Source organism: Coregonus clupeaformis, chromosome 26, assembly GCF_020615455.1.
Source record: "Coregonus clupeaformis isolate EN_2021a chromosome 26, ASM2061545v1, whole genome shotgun sequence".
In the NCBI taxonomy this organism is placed as follows: domain Eukaryota; kingdom Metazoa; phylum Chordata; class Actinopteri; order Salmoniformes; family Salmonidae; genus Coregonus; species Coregonus clupeaformis.
Genome location: NC_059217.1, coordinates 20785963 through 20806612, shown reverse-complemented (window position 1 = coordinate 20806612; position 20650 = coordinate 20785963). Strand labels below are relative to the sequence as shown.

The following is a 20650-nucleotide window of genomic DNA, read 5'->3' as shown; positions in this document are numbered from 1 at the left end:
GTGGCGAGAATCTGTCTCCGCACCACGTGCTCTCACCACTGGTGTCCCCCAGGGCTCAGTTCTAGGCCCTCTCCTATTCTCTCTATAGACCAAGTCACTTGGCTCTGTCATATTCTCACATGGTCTCTCCTATCATTGCTACGCAGACGACACACAATTAATCTTCTACTTTCCCCCTTCTGATAACCAAGTGGCGAATCGCATCTCTGCATGTCTGGCAGACATCAGTGTGGATGTCGGATCACCACCTCAAGCTGAACCTCGGCAAGACGGAGCTGCTCTTCCTCCCGGGGAAGGACTGCCTGCTCCATGATCTTGCCATCACGGTTGACAACTCTGTTGTGTCCTCCTCCCAGAGTGCAAAGAACCTTGGCGTGACCCTGGACAACACCCTGTCGTTCTCCGCAAACATCAAAGCGGTGACCCGATCCTGTAGGTTCATGCTCTACAACATTCGCAGAGTACGACCCTACCTTACACAGGAAGCGGCACAGGTCCTAATCCAGGCACTTGTCATCTCCCGTCTGGATTACTGCAACTCGCTGTTGGCTGGGCTCCCTGCCTGTGCCATTAAACCCCTACAACTCATCCAGAACACTGCAGCCCGTCTGGTGTTCAACCTTCCCAAGTTCTCTCACGTCACCCTGCTCCTCCGCACACTCCACTGGCTTCCAGTTGAAGCTCGCATCTGCTACAAGACCATGGTGCTTGCCTACGGAGCTGTGAGGGGTATGGCACCTCCTTACCTTCAGGCTCTGATCAGAACCTACACCCAAACGAGGGCATTGCGTTCTTCCACCTCTGGCCTGCTGGTCCCCCTACCTCTGCGGAAGCACAGTTCCCGCTCAGCCCAGTCAAAACTGTTTGCTGCTCTGGCACCCCAATGGTGGAACAAGCTCTCTCACGACGCCAGGACAGCGGAGTCACTGACCACCTTCCGGAGACACTTGAAACCTTACCTCTTTAAGGAATACCTGGGATAGTATAAAAGTAATCCTTCTACCCCCCCAAAAAAAAAGATATATATATATATATATAAAAATCAAAAAACATTTAATAATTATAATTATAATTATAATAATAATATATTTTTTAAAAACACGTATAAAAAAAAATAAAACTAAAAAAAAAAAATATATATATATATATATATAAAACAAATGAAAATTAAAAACATTCTTAAAAAATAAAAAATTTAAATAAAATGTAAAGTGGTTGTCCCACTGGCTATCATAAGGTGAATGCACCAATTTGTAAGTCGCTATGGATAAGAGCGTCTGCTAAATGACGTAAATGTAAATATAAAATATAATACATATAAAAAATGGCCAGTGGTGACTTGATGCATTAGGGGATCAGGACTGGGACACGATCGATCCCGGTCATCGATCATCACTCCCCACCGGTGGAGGCACTCATTGGGCTGCATGCATATTAGGGTTGGGCGGTATCCAGATTTTCATACCTTCATACAGTTCCTGTATATGCCGGTGTGTACTGTGTGGGCGCTATTTCTTTCCAAAGGTAACCTTTTTTTAATGCACAAAACGAATTTAGGCAGCAAGGATCTTGATCCATTAGGGGATTGATTGTCTCTGCTGTAACCAAGAAGCTTGATCTGGCAAGCTAGCAACTTACCTAGAAATTACCCAACCAAATGCATAGCTGGAGCCCTGAGCTGGAGATAATGTATTTGGCAAATCTTAGATAGTTAACTTTTAGTTATAAGCGGTGGCCCCCTATAAGCTTTAGGGGCGCCCCAACTGGTATTGAAAATCATACAGTCTGTAATTCAAAATACCGCGGTATACGGTATATATAGGGTATACCGCCCAAGCCTAATACATAGGCTATAAAATCATTACAGAGAATATGGGAAGAGACAAGGAGAGAGAGGAGTAAGGAGGAGGAGGGGAAACACTTCTGATTCCCATTAATCCCACTACTAAAACAGTGAGATTCAGGGTGGAATTTCCTGATTCCTTCCTTTAGATTTACACGTCAAGCGAGAGGTGCTCTGTTCAACGCCATGGTTCAGCTGGTTCAGATGCACTGCGGCTAGGATTTCTTTCCCCACGTTTGTTGACTGGGAGGCTGGGAGGTGATTTATAGATGTGCTGGTACTGTAGAAGTGTAAATTCACACACAGGGTTAAGGTGCAGTGATGCTGGAGTTATTAAACCTTTGTTACATTACTCATTCTCACGTTGTGGAATATCACTCCGGACTACAGTACTCGGAGTGAGTCAGACAAGGACTCCCCCGAGCATCTCAACATACACGTGCATGTGAACACACACACACACACACACACACACACACATACACATTGTGAACGCATGCACACACACGCATACGCATGAATGCACACAGACGCACACACACACACACACAGAAACATCAGATAGCACTCACATTTCCAATCAGGGTAGAGGAATCTTTATTTTCCATGGCCAACTTTATTTTTTAGTTTTTTACCCATCCCTCTCTTATTCTCTCTTTTTTCATGGTCTGTTGTTCCACAGCCTGTGTTTGTTTGCAGCATAGCAACAATGCCCAGCGTGGGTTCTGTGTGTCCTGTGTGTAGTGGTCTACGTCAGTGTCCTACTTCCCCCACAGGGGTCCACCAGTCAGCCTGACTGCCCATGCTCTGAGGGCATGGATCCCTCTCTCCTTCTGACGCTGGTTACAGCCTCCCTCTCTCCTTATACCTGTCCCTATCCTCATCACGCTCTATATTATAGGAGCAGCCAGGTCACCCTGTGATACAAGTCAGTATTCGACGTCCATCCATGTCTGAGGACGTCGGGAGATGACATGGAAACCGGCCACTAGGGACAACAGTGAGAGCTGTTACCTTCAAGTAGGTTTCGGTTTTGCTAAGGCGTTGCTAGCATCTGCCTCTGGTGCCAAAGGTTGCATCTTCAAATCCATCAATAGAAAGTTGTTTTTGAGATTTTTGTTTTAAGCCTATCCCAACCCTTAAATCAAAGAAAATGTATTTATAAAGCCCTTTTTACATCAGCAGATGTCACAAAGTGCTATACAGAAACCCAGCCTAAAACCCCAAACAGCAAACAATGCAGATGTAGAAGCAAGGCGACTAGGAAAAACTCCCTAGAAAGGCAGGAACAGGCTCTGAGGGGTGGCCAGTCCTCTTCTGGCTGTGCCGGGTGGAGATTATTTTACATTTACGTCATTTAACAGACGCTCTTATCCAGAGCGACTCTATTTTTTTCACACTGGCCCCCTGTGGGAATCAAACCCACAACCCTGGCGTTGCAAACGCCATGCTCTATCAACTGAGCTACATCCCTGCCAGCCAGCCATTCCTTCCCCTGGACCAATTGTGCGCCGCCCATGAGTCTCCCGGTCACGGCCAGCTGCGACAGAGCCTGGATTCGAACCAGGATCTCTAGTGGCACAGCTAGCACTGCGATGCAGTGCCTTAGACCACTGCGCCACTCAGGAGACTACATGTCCATTAAGGCCAGATTGTTCTTCAAGAACTTCAAATGTTCATAGATGACCAGCATTCAGAGGTCGAGACAGCAGGTGCGGTAGAGAGAGAGAGAGAGAAAGAGAGAGTCAAAAACAGCAGGTCTGGGACAAGGTAGCACGTCCAGTGAACAGGTCAGGGTTCCATAGCTGCAGGCAGAACAGTTGAAACTGGAGCAGCAGCACGACCAGGTGGACTGGGGACAGCCAGGAGTCATCAGGCCAGGTAGTCCTGAGGCATGGTCATAGGGCTTAGGTCCACCGGGAGGGGAGAGAGAGAGAGAGAGAGAGAGAGAGAGAGAGAGAGAGAGAGAGAGAGAGAGAGAGAGAGAGAGAGAGAGAGAGAGAGAGAGAGAGAGAGAGAGAGAGAGAGAGAGAGAGAGAGAGAGAGAGAGAGAGAGAGAGAGAGAGAGAGAGAGAGAGAGAGAGAGAGAGAGAGAGAGAGAGAGAGAGAGAGAGAGAGAGAGAGAGAGAGAGAGAGAGAGAGAGAGAGAGAGAGAGAGAGAGAGAGAATTAAAGGGATCCCTTACCTTAACCATTTGGAGTTAATGCCTAACCTTAACATTTTGGAGTTAATGCCTAAACTTAACCCTAACCTTTAAATTCTGAGTGAATGCCTAAACTTAACCTTAAACCCTTCGAAATTTGACATTTGGAACAACTTCAAAATTTGACGTTTGAGAAACATGGATCTAGTTCTGACGTGAGACTATGAGAGCTTGTTGTATATGACAGGGGTAAGCAACTGGATTCAGCTGCGGGCCGATTTTTGTCAGAGCTGCAAATTGACCACAACTAAGCCCCAAAAATATATATTTATTTTACAAAAAACTTTGGGGGGGCAAAAGACTCACTTGTGAGGCAGTTTTGGCCCGCGGGCCGCCTGTTGCTGACCCCTGTTATAGGGATTACCTCTATATCCTCTCCTCATCCAGCGTCACTTGATTATATTGACAGGGTGCAGGGATGGGTAGAGGCAGGGATGGGTAGAGGAATGGAGAAAGGGATGGAGGGAGGGAGGGTAGCAAGCGTGGACAGGCCGTGTGAGTAATGAGGTGCTGACACGGCTGGAGTCAGGCCCACAAACCCCTCAGCCTGGGTGGCAACCAGACACATGCTACTATAGAGGAGAGAGGGATGGGGAGAGAGAGAGAGAAAGAGAAAGACAGAGTAAAATAGATACAGAGAGATTAGGAGAGAGATAGAAAGAGAAAGAATGAGGGAGCATATTTTGGAAGGGAGAGAGGGGAAGCTACTGTAGCTAATTAACTAACTCTGTATTGAGGAGGAACTCCCTGGAAGGGAGGGAGGCACTGTGTTTGTAGCCCAGGCTTTTCCAGTCTACCCTGACCAGTGGCACAACAGCAGGCAGGCAGGGCAGGAAAGAGCTCTTAGATCCAGGAGAAGCCAGGACCTCTCTCTCATTAAGCCCATAAGGGATTTGTTTTGGGGTTGGCCTCTGAGCTGCCTGCCTCTCTTTTACGGCTTCTTAGCACCACTTTGTTTACAGTGGTCTAAATCCTCAGTGGTCTAAATCCTCAGCGGTCTAAATCCTCAGCGTGGTCACCAAATAAACACACTGGCCGAAGAGGGACACACACAGAGCAGAGCCCACAGTAGTCTGTTTACAGAGGAGAATGATCTCCTCCTACTTTTAGAGGGGTGTGTGTGGCTACTAAATGTGTGTGTTGGTGTGTGGTGCAGGTGTGTTTGTTTGTTTGTGTATGGGTGTTTTGGGTGTGGGTGAGGGATTGAGGGCTTTTTCACTTATGAAATTTGGTAACCTGGTTCGGTTTCCTGGATCGTTTGAGAAAATTCTACAGAATATGTTTTACTTTCACAAGACATGAAAATAACCGTTTCAGGGTGGCGATTTGCGAGATGCACATTCTACATTGCGTTAGGAAGCTAGCTTGTTTACAACGGACAAAAAGTTCCATGCAACTTGCGCTGCCATGTCACAATACCTGGTACTCTGGTCCTGGATTTTGGAACCTTTACTCACGCAGGTCCAGGATTCATCTTAGCCAGGGTTCGTTTGGGTTTCACACGTGCTTTATAGCTGGATCAGGGTAGCAAATGCTCCGGATCATACAGGGGATATGTGAAAGCGCCCTCAGAAATCAAGAAAGAGAGAGGAATGCAAGATATCAGAAATGTATTTTCTACCTCCTCTAATGGTCTCTTGAGTCAGAAACAGTCTGCGTGAATTCACACATTCACTCTGAGCGACAGGTCAGACCAGACAGAGGGGAGGGTGCACTTGGCCCCCTGTAGCAGGTGTGTGTTCCTGGCTACAGTCCTAATCTCTGTGGTGTCTGGTAAGGGAGATGAACATACACACACATGCAGGCACGTTCACACACACGCACATGTGTACACACACAGACACAGACACACACAGAAAAATTACTTCCTCTGCTGGCCTGTGGAAACCGTATGCCTCTGTAAGCCCTCTGTTCAGACTGTTTGTGTATGACATCTAACAGTGAGAAAATAAACAAGACATCAAACAGACAGCTTGACCTCACAGACGGAATGCACAGGACTTTTCTCACTGACCGTAAAAGGGCTTCATAGCTGAAATTAATGAAATATCTGCTGGACGAAGACATGATGGTCATTGAAGCTGCCATTCTGGGTGCAGCCTTCAGCTGTGGAGGGGGCAGGAGAGGATAGGAGAGAGGAGGAGAGGAGTAGAAAGGAGGAGTGGAGAGTAGAAGAGGAGAGGGAAGAGAGAAGGCAAGAGGAGAGAAGTGAATAGAGGAGAGGATGGGAGAGGAGAAATGAGAATAGAGGAGAGGAGTAGACGGGGGCCCTCAATAGGGTGTCTGTCCCCCCCTCCCCTCTCTTCGCTGGATGGGCCTGGTGTGGTGGAGGGAGAGTGCTATAATCTGGCCGTCTGATCTGACCGACACTCGGCGGTAGCCTCTCCTCACTTCCCTGCCAATCCCCACGCAGCCTTTGAACTCCGCCGCCAAGAAAGTATAGCGCCGCTTTTTCTCCCCTCAGGAATGATCAGAAAAATCATAATAATAAAATAGAGGGTCGGAAAAGCAGGCAAGCTAGGGCCCTTGAAGATTGCCAGCGTGCTGTTAATAACCTGTGAGAGCGTGCTGAGGCGGTGATGTCAGAGAGCATTAGGCCTTATTGCTGGGTTGAGTGACACCTGGGATTATTCACGGTAGGGAGGAATAAAACTGCTTTCATCAGTGTGTGGCTGGGGCCTGTCTGTTTGATGTCAGAATGAAGGAATCACACACATACAGGGGGTTTGGGGAAGGGGGCCAGGAGCAGAGTGCACTACAAAATGGGGTCAATAAGGGTCATTACACAGGAACAAGTGCAGAGAAAGATCAAGGGCCAATATATGTTAGGAACTAAGGATGGCCCGTCTGCCACCATAAAGGGTTGCACACATTGCATCGTATGTGGATCTCCCATTCATCTACCGATCGTTCAGCGCGCTGTTGGCGTCTGACTACCGACATTTTCGCGAGATTCTACATGTAAAATTGGTTTGCAGTCGGCTCGTACTCCTGGCAGGCACACACTATAGGTGTGTTGGAACCTTAAGGGCTTCCCTGTCTCTTCAGACCTCTGTTTCAGACTAGAGACTATCTTGTAACCGTCTGTCATCATGACTAAGGAGAAGACATTTTCTGGACCACAAGGCCTGATCAGGAAAACATTATTTTCATGTAGAGCCTTATCTGAGATGTGAACTGACCTGTTGTGTTTCCTGTTAGGTCACTTCCTGGGGAACCACAGTGTGTTGGACATCCTGAGACAGGAGGGCTACGAGGTGGTGCACATACCATCACACTACCAGGAACCAATCACAGAGTGAGTACAGAGACACACCCCGCCCACACAGCAGGGCCACAACCCAAACACATACACACACACATTGACACGTGTATGGGCATTGGGCACTAATTCATATGAACATTCACAAACACACAGTCTCAGATTTTACCACATAAATTTACAATCCCACATCAACTATATTCACTCCAGAGCAGAAACACATTACATGTACTAATTGACCCCACATAGATGTGCTAAATGTAGCACACATGCTTCAGTACATGTAGTACACCATTACAACCAGAGCTCAGCTATGTAGGAATCCTTTGATTCCCCCGCCAGCTGTGAAAGCTGGGCCAGCCCACTCCCAGCAGCCTTTTGACACTGAAAGGCCTCAATCATCTGCCTCCTGGAGAGGGGTGCTGCATCTCCTCAAGGAAACCAGCCCCCAGTCTCCCCCGTGAACTCTCCCACCCCTGAACACCCCTGCACGCTGGCACAGGCTCCCTATCACCCTGCAGGCAGGCAGCAGCAGCAGGACTTGGGGGGGTTGAACTAAGGTCCGTGCAGGTTGGGCCCATTAAAATAGCAGCGCTAATGGTTACAACACTCACGTGAACAAGAGTGAAAATTGACAAATGAGGAACAACAGGGGAAATCACATAAAGCAGAGCTACAGTAAAACATCTCATCCATCCACTGCTTTTACAAACTCACTTCCTTCACTGCAAATTACAGCTGTAACCAAACCATTCCTCCCTGGCTCATACACAGAGCAGGCCCAGCCTCAGCCGTGCTGCAGGCCACAGCAGTTCTGCTTTAAAAGCTGACAAGTGGACTGACTGATTGTGGTCGGGAAAAAACACACAAAACCCCTCAAAACACTTTGTGATATCTGATATGAGGTGACACGACAACACAATGTGGCAGGAAGCTTTTTGGGTGTTTATGAAGTGTAAACCTCAAAACTGGGCCTGCACCCAGAGGCATCATGTGTTTTCTGCTCAATAGAGAGATTATGACAAAAGGAACCAAAGCAAAGTGACTCTGTGTAGAGCGGCTATAGCCCACAGCAGCCAGCATCTGTAGACAGTGTAATACTGGCTAACACAGAGCTGAACACTGTGTGGTCTGGACCTGGGGCCTCATTATGATGTCAAACCTCCAGGGTGTTTACTGACAGGAAAGCAACATGACCCTTCATATTCATAGTAGGCAGAAGTTGCTCCTAAATGTTAAGGCCAATTTTGGGGTTTTCTGATCCTAGATCTGTGCCTACAGGCAACTACCGGTAATCAGATAAGGAAGGAAGTGGCATAGATGACAGGTAAGGAATGAACTCCCTGTGGATTAGTGTAGGGCCAGGTTCCAATGCTTTTGAAATGTATCCTCACGTCCTCCTTTCCTGCTCTCATGTTGATCAAAGCAATGTAACGGAACCCTTACTTTCACCTATCTGACCGTGTTACATCCGTGACTACTTCAAGCAAATTAATATGGTAAGGATGAATTTCTAAGGTATTGAGTTGTCAGGGTGGTCGGAGTAGATCTCACTCAGTCAAGTCTCCACATGGGGTTACAGCTTCCTTCCTTGTGGCTCATGGCGGATTTAGACACTCAGTAAACTCTTTACAAGCACAGAGGGCATCGTGTCCCTGTTTCAAGTTCAAAGCCCTTTGGACCCTATAGGTAGGCTAGAGAGCACCATTGTGGTCACCACACACCGTTACACATTCACACATAGCCTATAAGGAGAACCTCCCTAAAAGATGTTACATAATATACATAAACTACTCAATAATATTATTCTGTTATCTTTCATCTATGCTATTGATGAGTGAACATACATCCAGGTCTATACCACAATGCTATGATATTCAATAAGCATAGTTCTTTGTACCACAGAAAACCAACAGACAACACCAGCGATGGGGGCTCCGATGCGGGTACAGCCTCTCCCTCGGACTGGGTGACCAGTCCCTCAGACCTGGATGATGGCCTGGATGGGCTGGAGGGGCTGGAGGATGAGGAGCTGCCCCACATGCTGCTGCCAGACAGCCTGAGCCAGCTGGAGGAGTTTGGGAGACACAAGCGCCCCCGGAAGGCCCACCGTGGTCACGGCCGCCCCCGCCTCTTCAGTGACCTGTGGGTCCGCATCGGTGATGGGTGAGAGGAGAACAAACACACACAGTATCTCTAGCTCTTTATTGAAACCATCCAATGGCAACAAAGAGTATTGTAAAATGAAGAGCAGCAGACAGTGAAACTGCACACTCATAGGACAGGTTGAACACTCACACAGCGAGAGACATTAACAATATCTGGCAGAAACAACCGCAATGTTCCTGTTAACCTGACTGATCTGGTTTTCTCACCCTCCAGCACCACACCTCCTCAGCCTAATGTGAGGATAACCAATGGCTATGTGACGGTGGAGCCCCCCCTAACCCACCAGGAGCAGCGCAGGAGGACAGACCTCTACCCCCCCATGGAGCCCCCCAGTAAGGCTTCCTCCTCTGCCCTTCCCACCCCCAGCTCAGCCAAGCCCAACACTGGCACCACCCACGCCCTCACCTACCTGCTAACATTGCTTATCACATACCTGCTGTTCACCTCCTGACCACACGGAGGAGCTCTCTCCACATACACACACTGACACTGACTGTCTCCATACCTGAGTGAGCATTGTTATGCGCCATAACCCTAGAACATACAAATATCTACATATAAAGATTCTGCAAACGGGAACTGGAGGTGGATATTAACTGCTATGGGCTTGGAACACACACAGATCATTAGAAGATGTGGACAGTCACAGGACATGGATATGAGGGTTGGGGACAACAGACAGACAAACAAGGACCTCTGATACAGAACTGTCCGGTCTTCAGGCTTCTGTGAAGGGAGCAGCATCAGTCTGTGAACTGTGAAAGTCATTTAAACTCACACTGTGTGGAATAAGCTTTTAACCATGACAAAATGGATGAACGGTCTAGCAGAGAACTAATGGAAGATACTATACGGCATCCATATTATGAAGTTGTCAGTTGTAGAAATATGACAGAAATATGATAGAAAAAGGAGTATAGCACAAGGTCTGGAACTCTCAGAAGAGTCTAGAGTGAGGTGTCTAAAACCACCTTAAATTAAATGTTATTATTATTAATAATATTGATATTAACGATGAGAATAGACATACTAATGACAAAAATAACAGCTATAACCCTGTAATAAGGTCTAATATCTTATAGACATAGGACGAGGCACACACAGTGGAAGTTTTTGTAAATTGTGCATTTTGTTTATAAAAAAATATTGTATATTTATTATTTCTCTAAGAGTATATTTTCTTGCATTTGATGATTACTGAAAAATAAACTTTTGGAAATTCACTTACATTTCTTGAACTGCATATTTCTCTAGGCCTACATGTCCACATGAATGCAAGTTAGTATTTTATTTTGAACACAGTGAATGCAGTAATGTAAATGTTAGGCGTGCTGAACATATTACAGTTTTTTCCAACTGCTTACACACAAAATCTTTTCATGTCACACGATTTTTGAAACCTCTCACTCAAAGTGCAAAACTACACACCAAATCTCCAAAACCATAAGCTATTTCTCAGCCTTTGACTCAGTTGTCAATTGCATAAAACACTTTTTTTCAAAACACTACACACAATTCTCTACCTAAAACACAAAAATCTAACAGGAAGTGACTTGCTTTCCTTTTCTAAACACAACCAATCAAAATGCTACACTTATTCACCAGGTCACACACACACTCCTCACATGTGCAAACACTAATTGCTTAACTGATCACTAACCAATCACTGCTTTACTGTAGTATAGGCCTATAAATAGGTCAAAGGTCAGATTACCTGTTTTGAACAATGGATGCCAACAATGGACAGAGAGCAAGAGGAGTAGGAGGGAGAGGCAGGGGACAACAACGAGGACAAATTCAAAGACGAAGAGTTGGAAGAGGAGGAGGACGAGGAGTAGGAGGAAGAGGAAGAAGAGGATGAGGATGAGGGCAAAGAAGAGAAGGAAGGAGAGCCATCTCTGATGAGATTAGGGCAACACTTGTTGATCATGTGATCAACCACGGTTTGACCATGAGAGAGGCTGGATTGAGAGTCCAGCCCAACTTGAGTCGATTTACAGTGGCGTCCATAATTCGAACCTTCAGAAATGAGAACAGGTATTTTAGCATTACAGTAATGTACTGTAAAATGCGTATGACTGCATAGTATTGGATAAACATTTGTAACTCTAAGCCATCCATTTACTGCACTGCATTGAATGAATGAGGTTGGTTATCATGCTGTACTACATTTTTTTGTACATTGTTTACAGTTCCTATGCTGAACACATACTGTGTTTGAATTTTGTACAGAGTGGAAAGGCAAAGACATCATGGAGGACGAGGACGCTTGTTTACAGATGTACAAGAGACTGCAATTATAAATATGGTTTTGGCCAACAATGCAATTAGGATTCGAGAGATAAGAGAGCATATCTTGAATAATGACACCATATTTAACATCAATGCTGTAAGCCTGTTGACCATACAACGCATCCTCCAACGGCACCAAGTGACGATGAAACAACTTTACAAGGTGCCATTTGAGAGACACTCTGACAGAGTCAAGAATCTGCGACATGACTTTGTAGAGGTATGTATGCAACACTACTTCTAGTACTTCAGACATACCATATTTACTCATGTGTATATCCTTTTGTCTTTTACAGAGAGTATTGGAGATGAATGCCCATGTAATTGGCCATGAATTTATTTATGTGGATGAGGTTGGCTTCAACCTCACCAAAACCAGGCGCCGCGGAAGAAATGTAATCGGACAGAGGGAAATTACCAATGTCCCTGGACATGTGTGCTGCCATCACTCAAAACGGGGTCCTCCATCACAATGCCACACTGGGTCCGTACAACACCGGCCATATGCTCACTTTTCTGGATGCAATTTACACAATGCTTGTCCCTGATCCAGATCAGGAGCCTGCTAGATTTGTGGTTATATGGGACAATGTTAGTTTTCACTGGGCTGTTCTGGTCCAAAACTGGTTTGCCACCCATCTACAATTTGTAGTTTTGTACCTACCCCCATATTCACCTTTTCTAAATCCCATAGAGGAATTATTCTCAGCCTGGCGCTGGAAAGTGTATGATCGCCAACCCTATGCCCGCATGCCACTTCTCCAGGCAATGGAGGACGCATGTGGGGACATAGAGGTTGCCTCTGTCCAAGGTTGGATACGCCATGCTAGGAGATACTTCCCTCGATGTTTGGCAAGAGAAAACGTATCTTGTGATGTGGACGAAGTATTGTGGCCAGACCCAGCCCGGAGAAGAGATGAAGCGTAGCTTAGCACTGGTGACTGCCCCCCCGGGACCCCACACACACAATTGTGTTCTTTACTGTATTCTAAAGAATATACTTTTGGTTTACATATGTTTATGGTTTTGTTGTATGCTACTGTATACAACAGTAATGTTTGGCCTAATAAATATTTTCTGTTTCTACATTGCATTGGTGTTTACAGTGTAAAAATAAATAAATAATATGCCATTTAGCAGACACTTTTATCCAAAGCGACTTACAGTCATGCGTGCATACAATTTTGTGTATGGGTGGTCCCGGGGTTCGAACCCACTACCCTGGCGTTACAAGCACCGTGCTCTACCAGCTGAGCTACAGAGGACCACAGTGTACTTGTTACCCCTCTCAGCAGATTACTTTCACTGTAGAACATTGTATTGAAATGTAGATATAAGCCTATGGAAGACCAAATAGCTTTAGATTTAGAACAACAGTGTTTACATGGTATATCCAAAAATTTACTATAATGAAAGAGGTGTTTGCCATTTGATGCAAATGCTTCATTCTGACATGTGTTTATGGCATTTTGAATGTTACATTTTGAAGGAGATGTGAGGCATTTTGCATTTTGTGTGCGCAGTTTTGGGAATTGTGTGTAGAGTTTTGAAAAAAGGAGACATAGTTTTGAAAACGTGTGTAAGCAGTTGGAAAAAACTGTGAGGGGGAATTCTCTAAGAAGTGAATTCTCTCTGCCCTCTACTGGTTTCAATGGGCATGCAGGGGTTCGGTCATCAAGATACACTGGTGCTACTTTCCCCACCAGGTGGCAATAGCGGCTCACACAAAACAAATCACATGAAATGCTCAAACTCAAATATGAAACCAAAAAAGACTCCATGGTAATGTGGCACCTCTGCTACTCCCACCACTTTCAGCAAGGTTCTTGTTAGCTTTTATATAGTAAAATTGTAGGTTATGCATAATTTCCACCAGCGTATTTTATATATATTTGTTGCTTCTTTTCTGCAGCAGGCCTAGTCTACAACAGGCGGGAGATGGTGACAGTGCGTTTACCATGCCAATAACTCAGACTGCTTAGTTTATAGCATAGGCTACTAGAAACTAGGATTGTGGTATTTTCACCTGTGCCATATAATTGTATTTAATCACCTATTCAGTGTCTTAAATTCATACCAATTATACCAATTTATTTATTTAGACTGCTGTAATTTGATGAAAAAACGAAACACAATTTCAGTGGTCAAATGTATTTGTTTTATGTACGCCTACAGTTTATATGTATTAAATTCGAAATAAAGGAATACTCTATTGAAAATGCACAGTTGGCCTGATGCAAATTACGAAATGCACTGTATTCGTGTTGACAAAACACGGATATAACTTTTCCGTGTATAGCCTAATAGTCCTAGGCCTATTCTACCTTGAATCTATCAGACTAGGCTAAAGCTCTTTAAATGACTTTTGTCGTTGCATTTCTTTTTATGCACGGAATAATACAAATGGATCATTATTTCTCAAGTAAACACTTCACATTAAATCTGACAGGTTTCTGAATAATGTTGCCTAATTATGAGCTATTATCATACAGTAGCCTAAAGAGAGATGTATGTATTTTGTGAATTGTGGGAGCACCGTTTCTCCTGCAAAACCCACATACGGTGATTAAAACATTCTGCCAAAGATTGTTCTGCTTCTAATGGCACATTAAATGTTGAACACCCTTATGTAGGCAAATCCTAAATGTATATTAAAAATATTTATTTATGCATTTATTAATTCTCATTTTCATTCAGTTATTGTCACACATTCACTCATTCCCGAAATCCACGTTGACCCATATGACTCATGCATATTGCTGGATGTTCCTCTAGTCCTGTACACCGTCTGCTTTTAATTAACCTAACACACAGAACCTTGCAGTGGATGGAAACAAAAAATACTAGCGCTACATGTTGTGCTGTATTTAGGTCTACTGGAAATATGGATCCACTAAATAAATGGAAAAAGAGCGCAACAAAAGCCATTCAATATTGAATGTGTTTATCATGTTGAGATATTGAGTCAAATAGCTCGATATTGGATCACCTATATGTGATCTATTTATATTCATATTTAATCTATTTCATAATTCTAATGCACAGAAGAACATTGGTTGGCTGAAATAGTGGCTCACCATAGTGGACACAAACCTAGCACATTTTATTAGCTCAGTAATTATGACCTGTGTATGATCCATCTATTCCATTCTGTCTGAGACAATCAAAATATGTAGTCTAATATAAACAATCCCTTTAAGATTGAACATCTCTTTCCCCAGAGACACCTATAAACAGTTATTAATTTATGGAAGATTAAATATACAAAACACAATCACAATTCCCTCAATAAATTACAATTGCCAATAGTAATATAAATAAAGTAAAACAGTGCGAATGTTTAGTGAAAGCCACTACTTCACAAGTAGTATGCTACCTTACACAGCCATTTATCCCAAGTTGTTCTGCTGGTGGTTGCTTGCTAACCAAATACCCTCCACCTAATTGAGATGCTCTAATGACACTCTACTCCCATTAATATTAATTGGATAATTATGATGATAACTGTCTAAACTTTGTTCCAATTTCAATTTGCTCCTGTCTTCCTTCCTCTGGACAGATTTTCTGGCATGATGGATAGAGGGGAACAAGTTTTAAAAAATCAACAGCTATTTCGCCCCTTAAGCCAAGACAGGACAATGTTTGCCTTTGCTAAAATACCATTTTCCCTGGGCCTTGGGTGTTGTTTGACGGAGTGGGGGTCCTAACAGGGTTCACAGAGGACTGACCCTCACACTGCCGGGGAGGGAGACCAGCCTGCATATAAATAAAAGATTACAGCGGAAAATCAATTTCTGGGCAAACTCATTAAAAATGCGTCTTCTCCTTAAATGATTCCCCTTCTTTTTGTATTCTCCCCCCTCTATCTCCCGGCGCTCACTTCTCTCTCCTCCCTCCATCCTTCCTTCCCCTGTTGCTCTCCCCCAGCGGTAATTACCAGCACAAGTCGTTTTTTGCCCTTTGATTTGCACCGTTTCACAAATGAAGGTTAAGTTTGTTTAACCACGGTAGATTTGCCAGTCATGTTAAAGCATATAATGTGGCAGGTCCTTGCTTTCCCCACACACCTCCACCCCTAGCCCCGCTCCCCCTATCCACCCGCCTCCTGTAGGGTTAGGGACGGGGGGATCCAAGGTTAAGGTTCGCCGGGGCCGGGCCGAGGTGGACTGCAGTGGATCAGGCACCAGACTGAGTTGACCTGACTGGAGGGGGCTAAGGAAGTTGTTAAAAATCACCTCTTGTAAAATGATTTTTTTTTTAAAATAAAAAGCTCAGTGGCGTGTTTGCCTTGTGAGAGCCTTTAGGTGCTCTCAGGAAACCGTTGAAAGCAGCAAGATGGACGAGAGAGATAAGAAAGTGATTGTTATCCAGTCCAAGGTCTTCCATCAAGGACCTTAGAAATCAATACCATTTTGCTTCTATGAGCATTATGGTTTGTAAATTGTGGATATGGATTGAAAGGAAGGGAAATACACAAAAGACAGACACAACAATTACTGTATGTTCTCATTTCAAATTGTATCCCCTTGTACACTGAACAAAAATATAAACGCAACGTGTAAAATGCTAATCCCATGTTTTCATACGCACAAAAAGCTTATTTCTCTCAAATTTTGTGCACAAATTTGTTTATATCCCTGTTAGTGAGCATTTCTCTTTTGCTAAGATAATCCATCCACCTGACAGGTGTGACATATCAAGGAGCTGATTAAACAGCATGATCATTACACCTTGTGCTGGGACAATAAAAGGCCATTTTAAAATGTGCAGTTTTGTAGCACAACACAATGCCACAGATGTCTCAAGTTTTGAGGGAGCGTGCAATTGGCATGCTGACTACACGAATGTCCACCAGAGCTGTTGCCAGAGAATTGAAAGTTAATTTCTCTACCATAAACTGCCTCAGTAAAATATTTGAAATTGTTGCATTTGCGTTTATATTTTTGTTCAGTATATAAACCTAGACATAGCCGAAGTCACAGAAGCCAAGGTAGATCTCGATCCCAAGGCATCAGGAGCTGCTAAGAGCATTTCAAATGTACTGTATTGGTTTTGATTCTAGAACTACGGCACAAGCATCACAGCTACATAATCAAAACACTACACATACAATTTATATAGGTGGTAGAGCAAAATTGACTGATGTGCTGTATGCTGCATCCATTTAGTACAGCCTGGTCTAATAGACTAGACGTAACATAGTAAATGTAAATCCACTACACTAAAATTAGTATGATATGTTACGTTTGGTATGGTTACTTAAGACAGATGGTTACTTAAGGAAAAACTAAAGTAGGGTGGTTGGTCGAGGTGGATGGGTAGACATATAATGCGAAAGTCTAGCAACCCAGAGGTTGCGAATTTGAATCTCATCACGGACAATTTTAGCATTTGAGCTAATTAGCAACTTTTCAATTACTTGCTACTTTTCAGCTACTTTGCAACTACTTAGCATATTAGCTAACCCTTTCCCTAATCCTAACCCTAACCGTAACCCTTTTAGCTAACCTTTCCCCTACCCCTAACCTTAACCCTTAACCTAACTCCTAAACTTAACCTTAAGTCCTAGCCTAGCTAACGTTAGCGAACTAGCTAACGTTAACCACCTAGCCACCTAGCTAGAATTCATAACATATCATATGTTTTGAAAATTCGTCACATATTGTACGTTTCGCAAATTCGTAACATATTGTACGTTTTGCAAATTTGTAACATATAATACAAATTGTAATTTGTAACATATTATACGAAATGGGGAATGGACATCCACAAATGAATACATATCATACGAAATGTAACATATCATTCTAAATGGAGTTTCTCAGATTTAAGTACAGAATAATACAAAATGCTCTGAGACCAGGTTGAGTAAACTTGTACTGCTTTGTACATGAGCTATGTAGGTGAGGTTAATGTCTTGGGGGTCCTTATTGTCTACAGCTGGACAGTCATTCTCACAGATGTACCATAGCAGGAAAGTCTTCATTGAAATGTTGAAAAGCCACTACACATAACACACGGTTGTACATAACCATGTAGATTAGGTAAATGTCTCGTGGGTCTAGCCTTAAAACAATATGACAAACTAAAACAACAAGATGATGAAGAGACATTATTATACTCTTTATCGTGATTTGAAAGTGTGAATAATAAAAACAGCAAAATACAAACAGCAAAACAAAGTGTGTAGCTCAAAACATGACATATAAACAGTTATCACCCAGAAGAAGAGAACATATGTGCACACGTTTTCTAAACCACACCAACGTTTGAACATTTACTGTAGGGTGCCACGCGTGATAGCAGCATCCTGGAAAGACATTCGACCAGCTGGTGTGAGGAAGAAGGCCTTGAAGTTGTTGCGCACATGAAGGCCAGATGAACCTTTGAATAAAAGAAGCGGTTCCATTAATATTGAACAGGAACATGAAGGCTATCAAATGTGTACAGTAACAACTGTGTAGCCTATGCTTTGGACATAGGCCCCCATCTTCTTATTGGGATACCATGTGTATAGTCACATGCATTTAGCGTATCTTACCTGGATATGGTTGCGTCAGGTGTACGTACCCTCAGTGGGAATGCCTCGTCTCCCACAAAGACATATGGGCTCAGTGTTTGGGTCCCCGGCAAGCACTCCGGCCTTGGTAGCTGCAGTGAATTGGGAGCCGAACTTGCTTCACGAGAAGATTCCAGCATCTCCCTCCCGTCGATCATGGTGAAGCCATGAGTCTCCTGTAGTCCATGATCAGCTCCTTCTTTTAGTTTACATTAAGAGAGAGGTTATTTCCCCGGCACCACTCCGCCAGGGCACTAACCTCCTCCCTGTAGGCTGTCTTGTTGTTGTTGGTGATCAGGCCTGCCGCTGTTGTATCGTCAGCAAACTTGATGATAGAGTTGGAGTCGTGCGTAGCCACGCATTCATGGGTGAACAGGGAGTACAGGAGGAGCTGAGCACACACCCCTGGGAGGCCCCGTGTTGAGGATCAGTGTGGCAGAGGTGTTGTTGCCTACCCTCACCACCTGAAGGCAACCTGCCAGGAAGTCTAGGACCCAGTTGCACAGGGTCAGGTGCAGGTACAGTGGGGAAAAAAGTATTTAGTCAGCCACCAATTGTGCAAGTTCTCCCACTTAAAAAGATGAGAGAGGCCTGTAATTTTCATCATAGGTACACGTCAACTATGACAGACAAATTGAGAAAAAAAATGCAGAAAATCACATTGTAGGATTTTTTATGAATTTATTTGCAAATTATGGTGGAAAATAAGTATTTGGTCACCTACAAACATGCAAGATTTCTGGCTCTCACAGACCTGTAACTTCTTCTTTAAGAGGCTCCTCTGTCCTCCACTCGTTACCTGTATTAATGGCACCTGTTTGAACTTGTTATCAGTATAAAAGACACCTGTCCACAACCTCAAACAGTCACACTCCAAACTCCACTATGGCCAAGACCAAAGAGCTGTCAAAGGACACCAGAAACAAAATTGTAGACCTGCACCAGGCTGGGAAGACTGAATCTGCAATAGGTAAGCAGCTTGGTTTGAAGAAATCAACTGTGGGAGCAATTATTAGGAAATGGAAGACATACAAGACCACTGATAATCTCCCTCGATCTGGGGCTCCACGCAATATCTCACCCCGTGGGGTCAAAATGATCACAAGAACGGTGAGCAAAAATCCCAGAACCACACGGGGGACCTAGTGAATGACCTGCAGAGAGCTGGGACCAAAGTAACAAAGCCTACCATCAGTAACACACTACGCCGCCAGGGACTCAAATCCTGCAGTGCCAGACGTGTCCCCCTGCTTAAGCCAGTACATGTCCAGGCCCGTCTGAAGTTTGCTAGAGTGTATTTGGATGATCCAGAAGAGGATTGGGAGAATGTCATATGGTCAGATGAAACCAAAATATAACTTTTTTGGTAAAAACTCAACTCATCGTGTTTGGAGGACAAAAATGCTGAGTTGCATCCAAAGAACACCATACCTACTGTGAAGCATGGGGGTGGAAACATCATGCTTTGGGGCTGTTTTTCTGCAAAGGGACCAGGACGACTGATCCGTGTAAAGGAAAGAATGAATGGGGCCATGTATCGTGAGATTTTGAGTGAAAACCTCCTTCCATCAGCAAGGGCATTGAAGATGAAACGTGGCTGGGTCTTTCAGCATGACAATGATCCCAAACACACCGCCCAGGCAACGAAGGAGTGGCTTCGTAAGAAGCATTTCAAGGCCCTGGAGTGGCCTAGCCAGTCTCCAGATCTCAACCCCATAGAAAATCTTTGGAGGGAGTTGAAAGTCCATGTTGCCCAGCGACAGCCCCAAAACATCACTGCTCTAGAGGAGATCTGCATGGAGGAATGGGCCAAAATACCAGCAACAGTGTGTGAAAACCTTGTGAAGACTTACAGAAAACGTTTGACCTGTGTCATTGCCAACAAAGGGTATATAACAAAGTATTGAGAAACTTTTGTTATTGACCAAATACTTATTTTCCACCATAATTTGCAAATAAATTCATAAAAAATCCTACAATGTGATTTTCTGGATTTTTTTTCCTCATTTTGTCTGTCATAGTTGACATGTACCTATAATGAAAATTACAGGCCTCTCTCATCTTTTTAAGTGGGAGAACTTGCACAATTGGTGGCTGACTAAATACTTTTTTTCCCCACTGTATGTGCAGGGAGACAGCTAGGGTTAGTTGTTCAGCAGTCTGATGACCTGGTGGTAGAAGCTGTCTCGGAGCCTGTTGGTCCGAGAACCGATGTTCCGTTTCCGCTTGCCAGATGGTAACAGAGTGAACAGTCCATGGCTCGGGTGACTGGAATCCTTGACGATCTTCCGGGTCTTCCTCAGACATCTCCTGTTGTAGATG

The 20650-nt window shown here is 44.2% G+C and overlaps 1 protein-coding gene across 2 annotated transcripts in view; it reads left to right on the top strand.

Annotated features, from left to right (window-relative positions):
• Positions 1-10706, top strand: part of LOC121540300 (metalloprotease TIKI2) — a 107082-nt gene extending 96376 nt beyond the window's left edge. Inside the window, exons 5-7 of one of the 2 annotated variants that reach the window (XM_041849070.2) lie at positions 7248-7344; positions 9214-9474; positions 9691-10706. In XM_041849070.2, the coding sequence (XP_041705004.2) occupies positions 7248-7344; positions 9214-9474; positions 9691-9928 (596 nt within the window). In that variant the 3' untranslated portion in view covers positions 9929-10706. Of the gene's footprint in view, positions 1-7247; positions 7345-9198; positions 9475-9690 lie in introns of both variants that reach the window. The other variant, XM_041849069.2, reaches the window with a different exon arrangement.
• Positions 10707-20650: the final 9944 nt, after the last annotated feature.